General features: G+C 44.4%; 1 protein-coding gene across 1 annotated transcript; it reads right to left on the reverse strand.

The window, feature by feature from the left end:
* On the reverse strand, positions 1-624 carry LOC139783721 (uncharacterized). Its single transcript, XM_071722861.1, has one exon. It carries the CDS (start codon positions 622-624, stop codon positions 1-3), a length of 624 nt encoding a protein of 207 aa, XP_071578962.1.
* Between the last annotated feature and the right edge of the window lie 20,209 nt (positions 625-20,833).

A 20,833-nucleotide genomic window follows, 5' to 3' on the forward strand; every position in this document is an offset into this window, starting at 1 on the left:
TTATGTTTCGGTGTCGTCGTCGTCCTCCGGGTTTGTTTCGTTATTGTTGTTATCGTCGTCCTCGGTATCGCTATTCTCCTGGTGGTCGATGTCGCTGTTTTCTTCGTTGTCGGCGGGCGGGGGGGCGGCGGGCGCGGGTTTTAAATCCTGCACGTGTATGTGGCGGCTCCACTTGCCGCTTCGGTCGCGTAGATCGACGATTACCGGCGATATTATCCGGCGCACCTCGAGGGGCCCGCGGAACTTTGGCGCGAGCTTCGCGTTAAACGCGGCGGCTTTGTTGGAGAGTGGGTATTCGCGTTTCCACACCCACTCCCCGACTTTCGGTGCCCATTGACGGCGTCGCAGATTGTAATACTTTTCCTGCCGCTGGAAAGCGCGCGCCAAATGTATCCGTACAAGCTCGTAGGCTTCCTCGAGGTGACGTCGCGTCTCGTCTGGCGGGGCGGCTGCGGTATTCGGGGCGGCCTCCCGATTGAGTGGGGAGGTCGGTTCGCGGCCGAAGACGAGGTATGCGGGGGTATAGCCCGTGGCTTCGTGATGGGCCGTATTATAGGCGAATTGCAATTCGGGGATGCGCTCATCCCAATTACGGTGATTTCGGTCGACATACTGCGATATCATCGTTTTTACAACCCGGTTTGTTCTCTCAACCGGATTGCAATGCGGCGCGTGGACCGGCGTGTATACATGTCGAACGTTATGGGGCGGCGAGCATTTTTTCGAGTTTTCCGGACCGGAGTTGCGTGCCGTTATCCGACAATATCGTGTCGGGGCAACCGTGGCGGAATAAAATCGCTTCGGCGATGTGCGTGGTTACGGCAGAAGCGGTGGCGCGGCGCAGGGGCCGCATCTCTAGCCATTTAGAGAAGCGGTCCTGCATCGTCAGGAGCCACGTGTGGCCCTGTTTCGATCGGGGCAGCGGTCCGATTAAGTCGAGCGTGACTTGTTGCCATGGGCGAGTGACGGCGGTGGCGTGCAGCGTTCCCGCCGGTCGGGTTTGCGCGACTTTGTGTCCTAGGCACCGGGGGCAATTTCGGACGTAGTTCGCGATTTCCCGGAACATGCCGGGCCAGTAGTATATTCGGGCGATGCGCGCTATTGTCTTTGCGATCCCGAGATGTCCGGCGGTGGGAGCGTCGTGGTTCTGGCGGAGGATTTCGGGGCGCTGTTCTTTGGCCACGCATGCCTTCCACTGATTTTCGGGCGGGGTTTCGTTAAAGTTTAGGTCGTGTAGTACGTGTCGGTATAGTTTCCCGTCTCGGATGTCGTAATCAGGGTGGTCCCGGGGGTTTTCCTTGCGCGGCCCGTAGCATGCGGCGGTACCACGAACAGCGGGGCGGTGTCGTGACGGCGGCGGTGGTGGGTTGCCGAGACAAGGCGTCCGCGACCCGGTTGAGGGCTCCTTTTCGGTATTTAATCTCCAGGTCGTGCTGTTGGAGCTCGAATGCCCATCGGCCCAGCCTGCCGGTCGGGGTGCCTAATTTTTTGTAGCCACCGCAGGGACTGGTGATCGGTGAGGACGGTAAAGGGGTAGCCCTCGAGGTATTCGCGCATCCGGCGAATCCCCCAGATTACCGCTAGGCATTCGAGCTCGGTTGCGCTATAGTTCCGTTCGGCCGGGTTTAACGTGCGACTCGCGTACGCGATTACTCTTTCTCCCTCTGGGAAATTCTGCGTGAGCACGGCCCCGAGGCCGGTTGTGCTGGCGTCGGTTTGCAGGACAAATCGCCGTGAAAAATCGGGGCAGGCGAGGACCGGCGCGGATGTCAGCGTGTCTTTTAGCTTCTCGAACGCGGTATCTTCCTCTTCCCCCAGTTCCAGCGAGCGTGTTTTCTCGTGAGCGCGGTGAGCGGCGCGGCGACTGTCGCGAAGTCTTGGATGAAGCGCCTGTACCACGACGCTACTCCCAGGAATTGCCGTACTTGCTTAACTGTCTGCGGCCGAGGCCACTGGGCGACTGCCCGGACCTTCTCTGGGTCGGTACGGATCCCTTCGCGGTCGACGATGTGCCCGAGATATTGTAGGCTGTCCACGCAGAATTTGCATTTGGCCGGGTTGAGCCGTAAGTTCGCGGCGCGGAGGCGGCGAAAAACTTCGCGCAGTATGCGGAGGTGTTCCTCGAACGTCTTCGTGATTACAATGATATCGTCGAGATACACGAACACGTGTGGCTCGAGTTCCGGCCGAGCACGGTATCCAGTAGCCGTTGGAACGTCGCGGGGGCGGAATGTAAACCGAAGGGCATGACTTTGAAGTGGAAGAGCCCCTTCCCGGGTACGGTGAATGCGGTGATCGGTCGGCTTGCCGGGGTGAGGGGGACCTGCCAGTACCCGCTCTTAAGGTCGAGCGTGGTCAGGTATTTCGCTCCTCGTAATTTGTCGAGCGTCGCGGTGATTTGGGGGAGGGGGTAGGCGTCGGTCTCGGTTGCGTCGTTAACCCGGCGAAAATCGATGCAAAATCGGTGGCTCCCGTCCTTTTTTCGTACTACGACGACCGGGGAACTCCATGCGCTTTTCGAGCGCTCGATCACCCCCTCCCGTTCCATTTTTTTCGACTTCGGTGTTAATGATGGCCTGCATGGCCGGGTTGCGCGGTCGGTACCGCTGCTTAATCGGTTCGATGTTGTTTTAACGCGGATATGGTGGGCCGTTTTGTCGGTCGGCCCGGTTATCTGGTCGAAGAGGGGAAGTTCTTCTGCGAGGAACGCTCGGAGCCTCTCCTCCTCGGTCGGGGTTCGCGGGGCGATGCCCTCGGTCATCGCGGTGGCGGGTGTCTGGCTGCGGTGACTCGCGTTGTCCGGCGCGGGAATGGCGTGGCCGAGTTTGGCCCAAAAATCTACCCCGAGTAACATCGCGTTTTTCAGGTTCGGCATAATTGTGAACGAGTGCCAGACGGTCTTGCCGGCGGTCTGAATCGGCAATCGGACGCGGCCGGGCAGCGTTATTACGTGCCCGTTGGCCAACTGGACTTGCCCTTCGTCCGGCGTTACGGGGAAACCGAGGGTTTGCGCGAGCCGGGCGGTGTGCTCGTTGACGAACGATATGTCTGAGCCAGTGTCTAGTAGGGCCTCTAACGGGCGGTCGCGGATGCGCGTTTTTAGGTGCGGCCGGGGCGTGAATCTTACGGGGAGGACCGGGGGGCGGCCGGCGTTTCCGCGGTCCCGGTTTCGTTTCCCGGCGGCGGGTGACAGTCTTTTGTCAGTACGCCGTCCTTGCCGCATTGTGAGCAAAACTTCCGGGCGGGGCGTCGGCAGTCGAAGCGCGTGTGGCCGCGTTGCTTGCAACGCCAGCAGCACTCGCTTCGACTGTACACGGCGGCGGTGACCGGGGGGTCGGTGGCGGTGCTTTTCGCGACGGTGCGTTTTTTGCGATTCTGCTGCAATCGTTCGAACTCGCCTGCTCGTTGCTGCAGTTCCCGGGGGCTGCGGACGTCGCTCCGCCAGATACGGTTTTGATAATCGGGGTGCATGTTCTCGTAGAGCTGCTCGACCTGCTCTTCGGTCGAGTAGCCCCCTGCCCTACGCATGAGGGTCAGCATTTGTGTCGCGTATTTCACATATGGCTCCCCGTCTTTCTGTACGCGGTCGCGGATTTCATTTACTAGTTGCAGTCGTATCGTCGCGGCAGGAATGTCTCTCTAAAATCGGCGATGAAATCCCCCAGGTCAACCATCCGTCGCGGTTGTTACGGTACCACAGGAGGGCGTCCCCTTTTAGGAGTTCGGGCAGCCCGCGGAGCCAGTGGTCATCGTAGAATCCGTACGCGGCGCGGAGCTCGTCGATCCGTTCCAAGAATGCCCATGGGTCTTTCCCGTCGAAGTGGAGGCCCCATTTCGCATTTGGTTCATTATCTGGGTAGGGGGGGGGGGCGGGGTCCGTCGGGCGGTCGGCTGGAATTATCGTTACGGGGGATGCCGGTACTCCGGTGGGTACGGTCAGCGTTCTTGGAGGGGCGTCGGATGCGTTCGGCGGTATTCCGGTGGGCACGGTCAGAGTTAGCGGGGGAGCGTCGGACGCGTTCGCCTGGAACTGCTCGGGATGGGCGTCGATAAATCGATTCAATCGGCGGCGTAGATCGTCGAGATTGCCCTCGGTGTCGAGTCCGAGTGAGTTTAGTTCGGTTATCAAGTCGGGTTTGCTTAGCCTATAGAAATACTCCTTCATTTTGCCGGTTTCCTGGGTCTGCTCCTTACGGTCAGGTCCCTGTTCGGGCGCCATAAACAACCTGTGTTCGAAACGCGGATCTAGCTCGCGGCTGGGCTGGGTTCGAAGGAGGTGCGGAGGAACGGACGCGCGGTGAGGTTCGGCAAAATGAAGTGTATCGTGGTTAACAATAACGTGGCAGAGTTTATTCTATGATGCACGGTCGCGAGGTTTACAATGGATTGAGAACACAGTGTAACAGTCGCGGTACGTACAATGGTGCGGCGAGCGCAGGACGCAGAGCCGGGGCGCACGCGGTGCGCGCGGGAATGCACGCGGATGGCGATCGAGTCGGGCGATCGGTGTGTGACGGGTGGCGCGAAGTAAGGCGCGGGGCGCGCGGGCGCGGATACGGCGGCGAGATCGCTGCAATTCGGCGCGTTAGGTGGTAGGAGTACCCGGTGAGAAGCGCTTGGTGGAGGCAGAGACGCGTTCTGCCCCCGTTCGGGTAACTCCGTGTGCAGGGAAGCCGGTCGGGTATCGAGAAGCGCTCGGTGAAGATAGAGTAGGCCGAAGGCTCTCTACCTTCGTCCTGACTAGCGGGGCGTGATGTAGGAACGCCGGTCGTCTAACGAGAATCACTCGGCGAAGACAGAGAGGGCCGGAGGCGCTCTACCTTCGTTCGGACCTGCGGGCGCGCGGTGGAAGAAAGCCGGTCGTCGATTGAGAATCACTCGGCGAAGACAGAGAATGCCGGAGGCGCTCTACCCTCGTTCTGACTTGCGGGCGCGGTGTGGAAGAAAGCTTGTCGTCTTTCGAGAATCGCTCGGCGAAGACAGAGAATGCCGGAGGCGCTCTACCCTCGTTCTGACTTGCTAGAGAGATGCGGGAATTCAGGATCGGTGCGGTCGGTCGGAGCGTTGATCGGAAATCGCATTTAGCGTTAGAAACGCTCGTCTTTATACCCGGCGCGGCGGCGTTCCGCAGTGGCGGGGGTAGCGACGGCGACCGCGAGCGCCGGGATGGCGCGGCGGAACGGTCGGAAAATACGGCGTCCCGACGCCGCGATCGCGTTCGGCGGTCTTCGGCCGCGGTCGGCACCGTTCGGCGCGTCGAGGCGGTTGCCGCGGCAAGCCCGTTCGCGGGCTTCCTATCGTTATATGCTAGCGTTTAAAATAAGGTGGGCACACCGTGCCCGTTCCTCGCCCGGCGGATGGTCGGCCGGGCGGCCCTCGGCAGGGTGTTACGCCGGAACGATGCAGTTTTCGGGGGTGCATCGTTACAACGTGTTCGCGATACCGCAAAAGCGGTCAGTCGTCGCCGATACGTCGTCGAAGGTGAAACGTTAGCGTTACAGAGAGAGAGATCGACGCTCTGCTTTGTTTTTTCCCCGCGATGGCTGCGATCGACGGGAGCGAGATGATTCGCGAACCGCGAGAAGATCGTGAAAATATTGCGAAAACAAGTGATTCGATTCGCAAGAAACTTCGCGCTTTGAAAACCGGTAAGATCGAGAAGGACATTGAGTTGGACACGCACTTTAAACCTCTCATCGGGCCGCTGAAAAGATCGTCGACAACTCGAGCTTGATCGCGGTGAAGAAGAAGAAGCCGGAAGCGTCGCTAGCGGGGAGGAGGAGGAGGATGCTACACCGAAGATAAAGAGGGAACGATTAGACTCCTGGTCGGATCTCTCATCGTCGACACCGCGTAAATCTAATCAATCGAAACGATCGAAAGTACTACCGATAACCTCTACACCGATAACCTCTACACCGATAACCTCTACACCGATAACCTCTACACCGACGCGAACCGTGCAACGTACAGTGAGGAGCATAAATGAGTTCCGTTACCCGGTGAGCTACGGTGCAGAGCGGTGCAGATGAGCGCGCTACCTCTAGGTCGGTTACCGTCCTACTTACAGCCACGGTCGATAAAAGGTTCAAATACAGAACCGCGAACGCGTAAAAATAGTCAGTCACGCTGTATTGCACGCGCGTGCATTGATTAAAAAAACATTTTTAATACAATTTGAAACACACAATTAATATTTATTACATACAGTATAACAATCATAGGTGATTATGTAGGTAATTATAATTGTATTATGCATCTGCAACTATTATTCCACCGACTAAGTATGTGTTTACTGGAATAATATAATTATAGATAATATGATAATATAATTACAACATAATTACTTATAATTATTCTATTGTATATGAAAATTGTTTCGCGATATTTTATAATTTTTACGATGTCGCATTATCTTCCGTATCTTATTTATAAGTAAATAAAAAATATTAAATTAAAAGCTAAGTAAATTAAAGATTAATCGGATACAAAATCTATTTTAATAAAATTAAGTCAACGGACCCTTGAAATGAAAAATATAAATTGGAAGAGGCTGTAAGGATCAGACGCAGTTCTTAGTGCGTAGTATCAGTATCACTGATTTATTATTCAAGTTTTACATCCATCCGTACGTTTCGGCTCCAATTTGAACTATCTTCAGCGGTATAATTCTTAATCTAATTTTGATAGGATCATATATAATCCTTTCATGTATACACAGATTTGTTCTGGTAAAGAAATACAAGCATGTTTACATTTTCAGGAGACAAACAATTCCGTTTTGGGGTAACAATATTTCCAGCTGTAGAAAAAAGTACGCTCAGCACTCGCCGATGTCGCAGGAATACTTAAATATTTCTAGCTAAAATGGCCAATGCTGGAAATTTATCGGCTCGTGTTTTCCACCACTCTAATGATCTCAATCAAATCGCAGTTGTGGCTCCGTAAGATAAGCTTGAAGTTGAGATTCCACATCATTACAGTTTTTCCTAGGTCATCTTTTGCATTAGGTGTTGTGTTTATTGGTACTGTATCCAAGAGACTGCGGACATGTTCTTTTTACCTTTTGCCTTGTCTCAGCTAATTCGTCTTCTAAATTCTTGGATCGAGGATGCAAGAATGAGGCAGTAAGGCGTGCGCTTACGTTGGAGAAATTGTTCCATTCGGTGAGCTTAAAGCGGTTCTGCAATTCTGTGGAGACAAATTTTTTAAACGTAGCTGCTAGATCCGAATCTTCAGAAACTAATTGCATATGATGATGAATTATTTTCCAAGTAATGGACGCACTATAGAAGCAGGAGAGTAGTTGTCTCCACAAAAACAGTTGTGGCCATTTGTAATGGTCTCAACAGATTTACTAATTCTTCCATCTTCGTCCATTGTTCCTCCGTTATTTCAAGTTTTTTAGCTATAGAAAAAGTAGTCACATTCCTATCAGCTAAAACATTTGATATGGGCAAACGGTTTGCAATAAGTTTTTCCAGCATCTCAAATGTAGAATTCCATCTTGTTTTGACACTCTGAATTAATTTTGATGATTTTATATTTAGTTGTGCTTGCTTTGATTGCAAAGTTGTGGTAGCTACGGTTGAATGGCGAAAATGTCCCACTACTTTTCCAGCCTTCTGACAAATCTCTTGTATTTCTGGATATGCTAGAGCTTCATTTACGACAAGCTGTAAAGTATGAGCTACACAAGTAAGACCGTCCTGCTCTTGAATTTTAATCATATAACGCACTGCATTCACAACATTAGCCGCATTGTCAGTCACTACCGCTGATACTTTTTCAGAAATTTCCCATTTCGTAAAAATTTTGCCCATAGCATCGGAAAGGTTCGTTGCTGTGTGTCGCTCTATCATCAGCTGGGTCGAAAGGGTATACGATTTGGATTTCCACTTATCATCTATTAAATGTACTGTCATAGTAAGGTATGAGTGTTGTGCTAATGATGTCCAGCAGTCAGAAATGCACGCCACAGTAGATACAACCCTCAATTCTTCACGAATTTTGTCCTTAACTTCAGTATACAAATTATTTAATCTTTTTTTTAAAGTACTTTCTTTGTAAATTTTATAATTTGGCTCAATAACAGACATAAAATTAATAAAACCAGGACATGAGACAAATGATAGAGGAAGTTGAGTCGTAGTAATCATCTTCGTTAAACTTTGATCGATGATTTCTGACCTTTCGGCACTGCAATGAACGTCCATTCTTGTAAATGCTCGTAGGACGTCGATGACGCTTCCTACGATTTTGTGTTGAAAATTCTTCATTTGACAATATGGATGAACATGGAGTGGCTGAAGATTATGATTGTGTTGAGGAATTAAGTACTAATAGATTCTCCTCTAATTGTCTGTCTTTATCTGAATTATCCATGTTTTCCTCATCCACATCCTCATCGTGTGATAGTCTAAAAATGAGAAAACATTATAGCGGGTTTAACGCCGTGACACATAGACAAGTGCGCTTTTCAATATAAAAAAATACGGTAATGTTTTACATAAATATACGAGCAAGTGACTCATAAGCGGCAAGACCAACCATACACAGAAGGAACAGTTGTTAAAATATATAAAAAATTTATGCAAAATACAATCTGAAAATAGTTTTATTGGATCAATAAAATTATTTCCTAGTTTATTTTACTATAGTTTGTCAAAACACACATCAAAGCATTTGATACTTTAACAAACTAATAAGATATAAATCAGCAAACAATTTTGATGATTTAACAAAATTATTTTCAATATCTGGCACAAATTTTTGATACTTTAGCAAAACTGTTCTTTCCGTGTATATTTAAACAATACAGCTAACATTATATTATTTATTATTTACTTATTAATTTAATGTTACTTACTAGGTGCGCAACTAAGTTTCCGGGTTTCACACATAGATGGCACCAATACACATGTACTCGACTTACATGTCTGAAGTTGTCTGAAGTTATAGCTTGGACATCTGTTAACAATAACCAGTCGTTATATAAACACATATCGCAACGCAAAAATATTTTTTCTAACAACGGAGATGTCGAGTTTTGTGCCAAATAAACAGCATTTGCGGGAAGCTTTGCTTTTCTGCTTTAACTTGAAAAAAAATGCAGCTGAAGCACGTCGTTTGCTTGAGGAGGCCTACGGCGAACATGCACTACCTGTGAAGATTGGTTTAAACGCTTCAGAAGTGGCGATTTCGACACTGAGGACAAGGAGCGCTCCGGAAGACCAAAAACAATTGAGGACGCCGATCTGCAAGGGTTATTGGATGAAGATGATACGCAAACACAAGATCAACTTGCGGAGGCATTAAACATGACTCACCAAGGTATTTCCAAACGTTTACATGCCATGGGAAAAATTCAAAAGGAAAGAAAATGGGTGCCGCATGAGTTGACTGAGAGACAGATGGAAAATCGAAAAGCCACTTCCGAAATTTTGCTTTTGCGGCATAAAAGAAAGAGTTTTCTTCATCGAATTGTTACTGGCGATGAGAAGTGGATATATTTAGAGAATCCCAAACGCAAAAAATCGTGGCTTTCACCTGGTGAAGAATCAACATCGACGGCACGGCCAAATCGTTTTGGAAAGAAGACAATGCTCTGCGTTTGGTGGGACCAGAAAGGAATCGTGTACTATGAGCTGCTGAAACCGGGCGAAACTGTCAATGGGCATCGCTACCGACAACAACTGATCAATTTAAACCATACATTGCTCGAAAAACGGCCAGAATGGGACACGAGACACGAACGAGTGATATTGCAGCACGACAACGCTCCGTGCCATCGCAGTTCCATCGTCCAGGACACCATCAAAACGCTGAAATGGGATCTGCTACCGCACCCGCCGTATTCGCCAGACCTGGCGCCTTCCGATTATCACTTGTTCCGGTCGATGGCGCATGGCTTGGCTGGGCTACACTTGACCAATTTCGAAGAAGTGCAAAATTGGTTGGATGAATGGTTTCGGTCCAAAGACGCGTCGTTTTATTGTCGCGGTATTCATGTATTGCCAGAGAGATGGCGAAAATGTATAGCTAGCGAGGGACGATACTTTGAATAAACCATTTTTTGTATTTCTCTTGAAATTTTCCATTTTTTATTGATCAAAAAAAACCCGGAAACTTAGTTGCGCACCTAGTATATATATATATTATATATATATATTTATTTATTTATTTATTAACTTACTTTCTTTTCTTGAATTGAGGATGTAAGCCATGGATCTTCCGCAAATGATTACCAATTGCGCCAGTTGAGCCACCGACACAACTCAATTCGTTATCTAAATCATCACTACATATATTGCAGTACGCTTTATCGTTTTTTCTTTTGGCATATTCCCATACCCAACTCTTTCCCTGTTTTCCCATTATGCGTTCAACGTTGATGTCAAAGTATAACGTGTTTTCGTTTAAACGTATAGCAAGTCCTAGACTGACTGAGAAATGATTAGTGATTACGCGACAAAAGTACCAGGCAGGCGTAAACAAAACAAAACTTGTTTTGTTCGTTTCATACCTACTTTATGCCATGTAATCATCTAAAAACAACATAACTGTATCCAGATTATCCAGTTTAAAAATGTAACGCGTTATCATTACCGTTACTCGTTAGCAATTTGAAAAAGCAACTTGTTACCGTTATCGTTACTATAAGAAAGTAACAATTCGTTACTTTTTTATAACACTAAAATAAAATGCGTGATTGATTTTAAAAGAAAATTATTATTTTTATAGGTACTTATATATACATAGATATACGTACAATTTAAACATACAGTAAACAAAAATATACAATAATAAAAATTTAAACATTTTATAATACTAACATTTTGTAATACTAAAATAAAATATGTAATTAATTTTAAAATGTAATTATTACTTTTGTTCTATATATTATATGAAACGTACAGCAAACAGAAACATACAATAATAAAACTTTAAACATACAATATACATTAAAATTAATTTGTTATGTAAAAATAAATAAAGCTTGCATTTATAATTACACATAAAATTAATTTCTTCGTGTTGCTTGCACTATTTGCACTCAATTTCGTTCTTGCTTTTATACCAGCATCCGAATGCGTATTCGTTTTGTTCCAAGTCCAAGAAGTGCAAGCAGCGCGAACAAATTTAATTACTTCTGATTTATTGAATAGAAATGACTAAAGTAACGATGAAAGTAACGAATTCGTTTCCGTTACTGTAAAAATGTGACGACGTCACCGGAAAGAAAGTAACGGTAACGATATTACAAATAATACATTACTTCCCAACTCTGACTATATTTGTAATAAATATTTCATTAATAAAGTACATTCAAAAATAAAACACTTAAGAAAGGGATAATAAACGTTTCTAGAAAAACGTGAAAATATTCGGAAAAACGTTTTTAGTAAACGGATATGCTATAAATATACGTGTAAACGTTTAAACGTTTAAACGTTTATCAGGCCCTAGACTTAAAACACGTGTATTCGGAAAAACGTTTCTAATACTATATATTATATATTATATATTATATTCCCAGATAGCCAAATGTGACAGAGCACGTTTTGCGATTTTATGTACTGCATATTATATCAACAGAATGCTGTCAATATTCTAGCAGGTTATGCCGGTTCAGTTAATCGAAAAAACCTAAGTAACATGTGGTAGATCTAATCTTTGTATCTCGAAAAATCTCGAAAAAACCTAAGCAGTAGTATTTTTACCTCGAAATAACACCCTGTACATACTGTTTATAAAATGCGTAATACTACAAAAAGGCGTGATATCCGTACAAAATTACTTTCTTTAAAAAAAAGGTAAAGAAAGGCGCCAAGTACACGCATAGTAGTGTATATGTTGTTACCTCGAAAAAAAAAACAGTGGTAATATTATACCTCGAAAAAACCTAAGCAGTAGTATCTTTACCTCGAAAAAAAAAATAAAGTGGTAGTATTATACCTCGAAAGAACCTAAGTAACATGTGGTAGACCTAATCTTTGTATCTCGAAAAATCTCGAAAAAACCTAAGCAGTAATATTTTTATTTTCAAAAAATTATAACTCAAGTGATACACATCACAAAATTACGTTACCTTATCAAAAATGAGTCGCGCTTCAAGTGATCTATATTACAATTACAAAAAAGAAATAATATCTCTTTTTAAATTACAGCGCCAATTACAGAGAGAACATACACTGAGAAAAAAAATTTGTCAATCCCAAGAAATATTTAGTCCGATACGTTCAACTAAACATTTTAGTTAGTTAACTAAACATAAGTTGAATTAATTAATTCTTGATTAAAGAAACGAAATAAATTGTTGAAACAACTAATATTTAGTTAACTAACTAAAATGTTTAGTTGAACGTATCGGACTAAATATTTCTTGGGATTAACAATTTTTTTTCTCAGTGTATTTTTCGAGATACAAAGATTACGTCTACCACTTGTTACTTAGGTTTCTTCGAGGTTAAAAAATTTTATTTATATTTAAATACAAAGTTTATTTGCAATAGAATAAAAGATTGAATCATGAAGAATTACAGAGGTAACAGTACAAAATACAAATATTTTATTAAAATATTTAAACCCAACAAGGGAATACAAGGTATTTAAATACAAAGTTTATATATGTATTTTAAAAGATTTAATCGCATCGCAAAGAATTACAGAGGTAACAGTACAAAATAACAATATTTTATTAAAATACATAAATTTTTCTTGTCAAAAAACTTGGCGCTGCTGTGCTTGGTATTTATGTATTTTAATAAAATATTGTTATTTTGTACTGTTACCTCTGTAATTCTTTGCGATGCGATTAAATCTTTTAAAATACATATATAAACTTTGTATTTAAATACCTTGTATTCCCTTGTTGGGTTTAAATATTTTAATAAAATATTTGTATTTTGTACTGTTACCTCTGTAATTCTTCATGATTCAATCTTTTATTCTATTGCAAATAAACTTTGTATTTAAATATAAATAAAATTTTTTAACCTCGAAGAAACCTAAGTAACAAGTGGTAGACGTAATCTTTGTATCTCGAAAAATACACTGAAAAAAAAAATTGTTAATCCCAAGAAATATTTAGTCCGATACGTTCAACTAAACATTTTAGTTAGTTAACTAAATATTAGTTGTTTCAACAATTTATTTCGTTTCTTTAATCAAGAATTAATTAATTCAACTTATGTTTAGTTAACTAACTAAAATGTTTAGTTGAACGTATCGGACTAAATATTTCTTGGGATTGACAAATTTTTTTTCTCAGTGTATGTTCTCTCTGTAATTGGCGCTGTAATTTAAAAAGAGATATCATTTCTTTTTTGTAATTGTAATATAGATCACTTGAAGCGCGATTCATTTTTGATAAGGTAACGTAATTTTGTGATGTGTATCACTTGAGTTATAATTATTGGAAATAAAAATATTACTGCTTAGGTTTTTTCGAGATTTTTCGAGATACAAAGATTAGGTCTACCACATGTTACTTAGGTTTTTTCGAGGTATAATACTACCACTTTATTTTTTTTTCGAGGTAAAGATACTACTGCTTAGTTTTTTTCGAGGTATAATATTACCACTTTTTTTTTTTCGAGGTAACAACATATACACTACTATGCGTGTACTTGGCGCCTTTCTTTACCTTTTTTTTAAAAAAGGTAATTTTGTCGGATATCACGCCTTTTTGTAGTATTACGCATTTTATAAACAGTATGTACAGGGTGTTATTTCGAGGTAAAAATACTACCTACTGCTTAAGTTTTTTCGAGATTTTTCGAGATACAAAGATTAGATCTACCACATGTTACTTAGGTTTTTTCGAGGTATAATACTACCACTTTATTTTTTTTTCGAGGTAAAGATACTACTACTTAGGTTTTTTCGAGATTTTTCGAGATACAAAGATTACGTCTACCACTTGTTACTTAGGTTTTTTCGAGGTATAATATTACCACTGTTATTTTTTCGAGGTAACAACATATACACTACTATGCGTGTACTTGGCGCCTTTTTTTACATTTTTTTAAAAAAGGTAATTTTGTACGGATATCACGCCTTTTTGTAGTATTACGCATTTTATAAACAGTATGTACAGGGTATTATTTCGAGGTATAATTTTACCACTTTGTTTTTTTCGAGGTAACAACATAATACATATACACTACTATGCGTGTACTTGGCGCCTTTCTTTACCTTTTTTTAAAAAAAGGTAATTTTGTACGGTCGATTTTACAGTAGTGTAAAAGCTGTACCTACATAACGACCGTTATAACATTTTTCTGCTGTGGGGACGAACGTGCTTTCCTTTGTCTGCATTTCTTCTCGTAAACGGGATAGACCAAATTTTATGATCGCGCATGTATCTTTTATATTTATATATAATATATATATTCATTACATCAATTTACTTTAATCTTGAGTAGGTAAGCAATATATGTTCTAACCCAAGCGGTGGTGCTCGAGGGAGGGGGGGGGGTGAGGAGCGGGGGGTAACCGCGGGAGGAGGGGTACCGCGGGGGGGGGCGGGGGGGGGGTATACCGCGGGAGGGGGGTACCGCGGGGGGAGGGGGTCGGGGGGGTATACCGCGGGGGAGGGGGGAACCGCGTTTTCGGGCGCCGCGGGGGGAGGGGGAGGGGGGAACCGCGTTTTCGGGCGCCGCGAGGAGGGGGAGGGGGGAACCGCGTTTCCGGCGCCGCGGGGGAGAGGGGGTGAGGGGACCCGCGTTTGCGTTTACGGGCGCCGCGGGAGAGGGGTCCGCGGGGTGAGGGAACCCGCGTTCGCGTTTTCGCCGCGCCGCGGGATGAGGGGCGACCGCGTTCGCGTTTTTGCCGCGCCGCGGGGAGGGGTGACCGCGTTTTCGCCGCGCCGCGGAGTCCGCGTGCAACGGCCGCGTCAGTCCGCGTGACGTCACACGGCACGCTCCCGCTCGCGTTATCTCCCCCTCGTAGATGTTCTCTCGCGCCCCCGTCCCCCGTTCGCGCGCGTCTTCACGGTCGCGTTATCTCTCTCTCCCTCGCGCGCGGTCTCTCGCTCCCGTCACCCATTATAGTTAGATCATTTTTATATTATTTTAAGTGATTTATTTATTGGAAATAAGAGGAAAAATATTTAATAATTTATACGAGACAGATGAGAAAACGTTTAATGATCGCGCGACGAATGCGGCACGCGCATTCTTATCGAGAGTTACCGCTCTGTAATTCTAAACCGCTGACGGTGGACAAGGGAACGGTAAATGAAAAGAAAAGATAATTTTAGATACAGTGATATGCATTTTAATATACATTTATTTCTCATGTAATGCATCGTGTATAATATTATCTGCAGCATACGCCAACAGTTCGCAATCAATAATCGAATTTTTATCATAAATATCACGCAAGATTCTAACTGCATTACATTTATCGGCGATACAATTTTGGCGTAAAATGGCTACAAATTGTTTAAATTTTTCACTTACGCCATGAACATTTTGGCATAGTTGAAAATACACATTCTCGACGCAATGTTCTAGTTCGAACAGGAAGAGTACGGTTGATGGTTTCATGTACAAGCTGGTGGCGCACGATGTCAATTTTACAATATCTGCGTCACGTATTTTAACGAGTTCCAGATCTCGAAACGCTAGCGATGATGGCGCCGGTGATTGCACGAATCGTTGAATATCTGCACGTTTTTCGATGAATGTCACCCACGTTGCATGAGGCAGAATTATCCGATTGCCTCGGTTATCGCCAATAAGTATATCCACAGAGGACATAGGTCCCGCGTTGATTCCAACATCCAAAAATTTATATGCTGTCGATGTCAAGGCAAATCTTCTTCCCAAAATACGAGGCGTGTAGCGGGGTTTATCAAAACTGAAAAAATACAATTATGTTTATAAAAGATTTTTTTTGCACAAGTATCGAAAATTAGCGGTACTTACTCATTGTGCTGTTTCTCGCACGTTTCATCTTGAATCGGAACGTAGTAGTTCGCACCGTAAGTGTTCATCGTAACTGAAGGCTGTTTGCGACGTACTCGAACCGTATCAAACTCTTGACTGCGCGCTAGAATCCTCGCAGACCATTTATACGTACAAAAATGCGAATCTTGCAAATAGCGCCAATGTATGGCTGCTGCATGGTGACCACCACATATATGTTAAATGTGATATCTTTGTCAAGAACATTCGTGATGAGATCACCTCATCGGTCAATAGCATCAAATATGATTTTTTTTCAAGAACATACATGTCTCGCGATGATTTCATAGGACACGTGCAAAACTGCAAATTTTGCAAATAGCGCCGATGTACGGCTGCTGCATTGATACAGATCAAATCACCGAAAGTCAATGGCGCGATATCGTTTTCAAGAACATACGTGTCTCGCAATGATTTCATCACACACGTGTAAAACTGCAAATTTTGCATTTTTTCGGAAGGCGCATCCGTACGAATGCTGAGATGAAATTAGATATGATAAAAAAGCAAACGATGCATCATTAGTAGAATATAAATTGACGAATCTGGGGGATACGCTCAGTAGTCGAGGACTGGAAGTCGCGAGTGCAACAAATTGTGTCAGAAAGAGGAACATGGAGCAAGAGTTGTTGGACCAATCCGCCCTTTTAAATTCGAGGGAAGACTTTGCCGCGTGGGAGCAACGATGCGACGAGTTTATCGAATCGTTGGAAGAACAAAGCCGAATTAAACGGCCGCGATTATCGATCGGTCTCAAACAGTCGTTGGTCGCCTGTATCGCACGACTCGAAGGTCTGAAAGACTCGGTACGTCAACGTTTCGTGCATGTGGGTGCAGGATACAGTGCGAGTGAGACAGGACTCAGATGGCGCGAGATAGATACGGCCTTTGAAAGTCGTATACTGACCGGTGTGGTAATAAATTCCAAACACATCGACCCTCATCAATTTCTCAAAGATGCGAGATACATTGTACTCATTTATGTGCGGAACGTCATGCAACGACATGACAATGTAAAAATAAACACAATGTTTAATGGTGAATTTGTTGCGGGTGACAAACGCGCGAATAAAAGTATCGCTACGAGAAACTATGAACTCTTTCGTGAGTCCGATCTGTGTGAGTGGTACAAGCGACACGTCATCGAGCCTACTCTAACATCGCTGGAGGAATTCCAGGAACGTGATAGCGGATGGGCGTTGTCGCGTATACTTAGGCTACGGTCAACGTGACGCTACAAATGCTTCGAAGCATTCCTCTTCTCTTTTCTTTCAATGAAGAAAGAAGGAGAAGAAGAACGCTCCAAAGCATTTGTAGCGTCACGTTGACCGTAGCCTTAATTTGACTGTTAACGTAAACAAATATAATCCATTGCACGCGGGGTGTTTTGTGGAAATACCGCGAGAAATTAAAATGAAGAGAGCGGTGATAAACGTGCGATCAATGAACAATGCATGTTTCGCATGGTCAGTGACGGCTGCTCTGCATCCAGCCCAAAGATATGCAGAACGGAAATCGTCGTATCCTCATTACACGTCGGTGCTAAATCTTACAAACATTAAGTTTCCAATGACGTTGGATAAAATTAAAAATTTTGAAGATCACAACAACATCTCCATCAACGTGTACGGCATCGAGAGAAAAAACAAGGAACTTGCTATCTTGCCAATACGGGTTACTGGTCGAAAGATGAACAGACATGTAAATCTGCTATACGTGCATGACGACAATGTTGGACATTTTGCATGGATCAAGAACCTATCCCGCCTCGTGAGCTCGCAATTGAGCAAGAATACGAACAAAAAATACTTTTGCGATCGGTGAGTATACATCCGAATAAATAATAAAAATAATTTTTACGTAAAAGATATATAAAAAATTTCTTTATTTACAGATGCTTGCACTATTTCTACACGAGCGAGAAATTGGAAGCCCACACCGTCGACTCTCAGGAGATGAACGACTGCGCGATCAAGTTACCGAGCGATAACGACAAGTGGTTGGCTTTCAAGAATCACGGCAGGAAGAAACGAGTTCCGTTTATCGTATACGCCGACCTTGAATGTACCCTGGAGAAGATGGAAGCGGATCCGGAAACGTCCAGGTACACATATCAACATCATCGCGTGTTTAGCATAGGGTACTACGTGCGTTGCTCGTACGACGACTCATTATCAATGTATCGGTTTCGTCGCGATAAGGATTGCGTCGCGTGGTTCGCTGAGGAGCTAAGACGTTTAGCTCACGACGTAAAGACAATCTTGTCCACTAATATACCCATGGCGGATTTCACGCGAGACGATTGGGAAAAGTTTAACAGCGTAACGCACTGTCACGTGTGCGAAAAACCGTTCGAGCCAGACGACGTGCGAGTACGCGATCATTGTCATCTGACCGGTCAGTACAGAGGTCCCGCGCACTCAAACTGTAATCTGAACTACAAAGATTCGCATTGCATTCCCATAGTTTTTCATAATTTATCTGGCTACGACGCGCATTTTATTATAACGGAAATAGCAACAGCGTACGAAGGACATGTAGACTTGCTCCCAATCACAAAAGAGAAATACATTTCATTTACGAAAAACGTTAAAAGTACCGAAGATAAAGATAAGAAAACTTGCGTCAAATTGCGATTTATCGATTCGTACAAGTTTCTCACCGCTAGTCTCGACAAATTGGCATCTTATCTCAGCAAGGATAAACTGCGAATATTGCAACGCGAATTTTGTAAAATATCCGCAGAAAATTTTGATTTGCTGACACGAAAAGGCGTATTTCCGTATGAGTACATTGACTGCGTCGAAAAGTTGGAGGACTCGTGTTTACCACCGCGCGACTCGTTTTATAGTTCATTGACAGGTGACACCGTATCCGAGAGCGATTACGCGCACGCCGTCAACGTCTGGCAGCGGTTCTCCATTCGAACGCTCGGTGACTACAGCGATTTATATCTCAAAACCGATGTCTTGCTGTTGGCCGATATCTTTGAAAATTTTCGCGATAGCTGCGTCGCGAGTTATGGACTTGATCCGGCGTATTATTATACTCTACCGGGTTTTACGTGGGACGCTATGTTGAAGCATACACGTATCAATTTCGAATTGCTCACCGACATTGACATGGTCATGTTTATCGAACGCGGCATACGCGGCGGTTTGAGTCAATGTTCAAACAGATACGCGCTGGCCAACAACAAGTACATGCAGTCGTACGATCCATCGAAACCGTCGTCATATCTGATGTATTTTGACGTAAACAACTTATACGGCTGGGCAATGTGTCAACCATTGCCTTACCCAGATTTTCAATGGGTCGACGACGTAACCGATTTTAATGTTATGGATGTTGCGGTGGATTCCACGATAGGCTACATTCTCGAAGTCGACTTGGAATATCCGCAACATCTTCACGACGCGCACACTGACCTACCGTTTTGTCCGACGCGCGATAAACCACCCAGTAAGCGGCAGGACAAGCTCCTCGCAACATTATACGATAAGAAACGTTATGTCATACATTATCGCAACCTGCAGCAGTGTACTCGTCACGGTCTCCGTATATCAAAGATTCACCGCATATTGAAATTCGCGCAATCTCCATGGCTTCGCGATTATATAGAACTTAATACGAAATTTAGAACATTGGCCAAGAATGAGATCGAGAAAAATTTATACAAATTGATGAACAATGCTGTGTTTGGCAAAACCATGGAGAATGTGCGCAATCACGTTGACGTGCGACTCGTGACTCATTGGGAGGGTAGATACGGCGCGGAGGCATTGATCGCGAAACCAAATTTTCATAGCCGAAGCGTCTTTTCGGAGAATTTAGTAGCAATAGAAATGCGAAAACTCGAGGTGAAGTTCGACAAACCAATCTACGTGGGTATGTGCATCCTCGATATATCCAAGACATGTTTGTACGAATTTCATCACGAGTACATGTTACCGTTGTATCACGACAAATGTAAAGTCACGTACACCGATACGGACAGTCTCATTTATCACATCGAGTGCGACGATGTGTATGACACCATGAAGCGCCACATTATTAGATTTGACACTAGCGATTACGCGGTCGATAATGCGTACGGTATCCCACTCGCCAATAAAAAAGTTCCGGGCTTAATGAAAGACGAAAATAACGGTGCGATAATGACCGAATTCGTCGGGCTTAGAGCAAAGATGTATGCCTTGCGAGTAGACGGTAAGAAAGATACGAAAAAAGCTAAAGGTGTTAAGAGTAACGTCGTAGCCAGGTCGATAACGTTCGACGATTACACGCGGTGTCTGCGCGACGAAATTGAAATGACGCGACAGCAAGCCTGCATAAGATCCAAACAGCACGAGGTATACACCGTGTCCGAAACGAAAATAGCTCTAAGTCCGTACGATGATAAACGATACATTATACCCGGTTCTACCGAGACGCTGCCATGGGGGCATTATAAAATACCATTGTAAAATACAATTGTAAATACATTTAGATATGTATGAAAATAAATGACTCATTTGTATGTATAATATGTTTTTATATTGTAATAAATTTTTACAATACATTATTCTTGTGTATCCATGAATTGTGTGAATTATCAAATCCTAACCACTTTACATAAACCTCATCCCCCCTTTTGCGCAAAACTTTTTCAACGAGATACACGTCGGGATTAGCAACGCAATGTAACTCGTATTCGTAGAAGCCGCCGGCGACGGGTTTTCCGCAGGAATCTTCCAATAGATACGTCACGGGATTAGTTTTTTGCACTTTGACGATTCTAAACACCTCCGTGGTCCAATTTGGCGTGTATCCTTTCTCGAAGATTGTCTTGAATTTACTCACGCGTACCGAGTCGCCCA

This window comes from Temnothorax nylanderi, unplaced genomic scaffold (genome assembly GCF_030848795.1).
Source record: "Temnothorax nylanderi isolate EJ_2023f unplaced genomic scaffold, tnyl_v1.0 TNYL_tig0534_pilon, whole genome shotgun sequence".
In the NCBI taxonomy this organism is placed as follows: domain Eukaryota; kingdom Metazoa; phylum Arthropoda; class Insecta; order Hymenoptera; family Formicidae; genus Temnothorax; species Temnothorax nylanderi.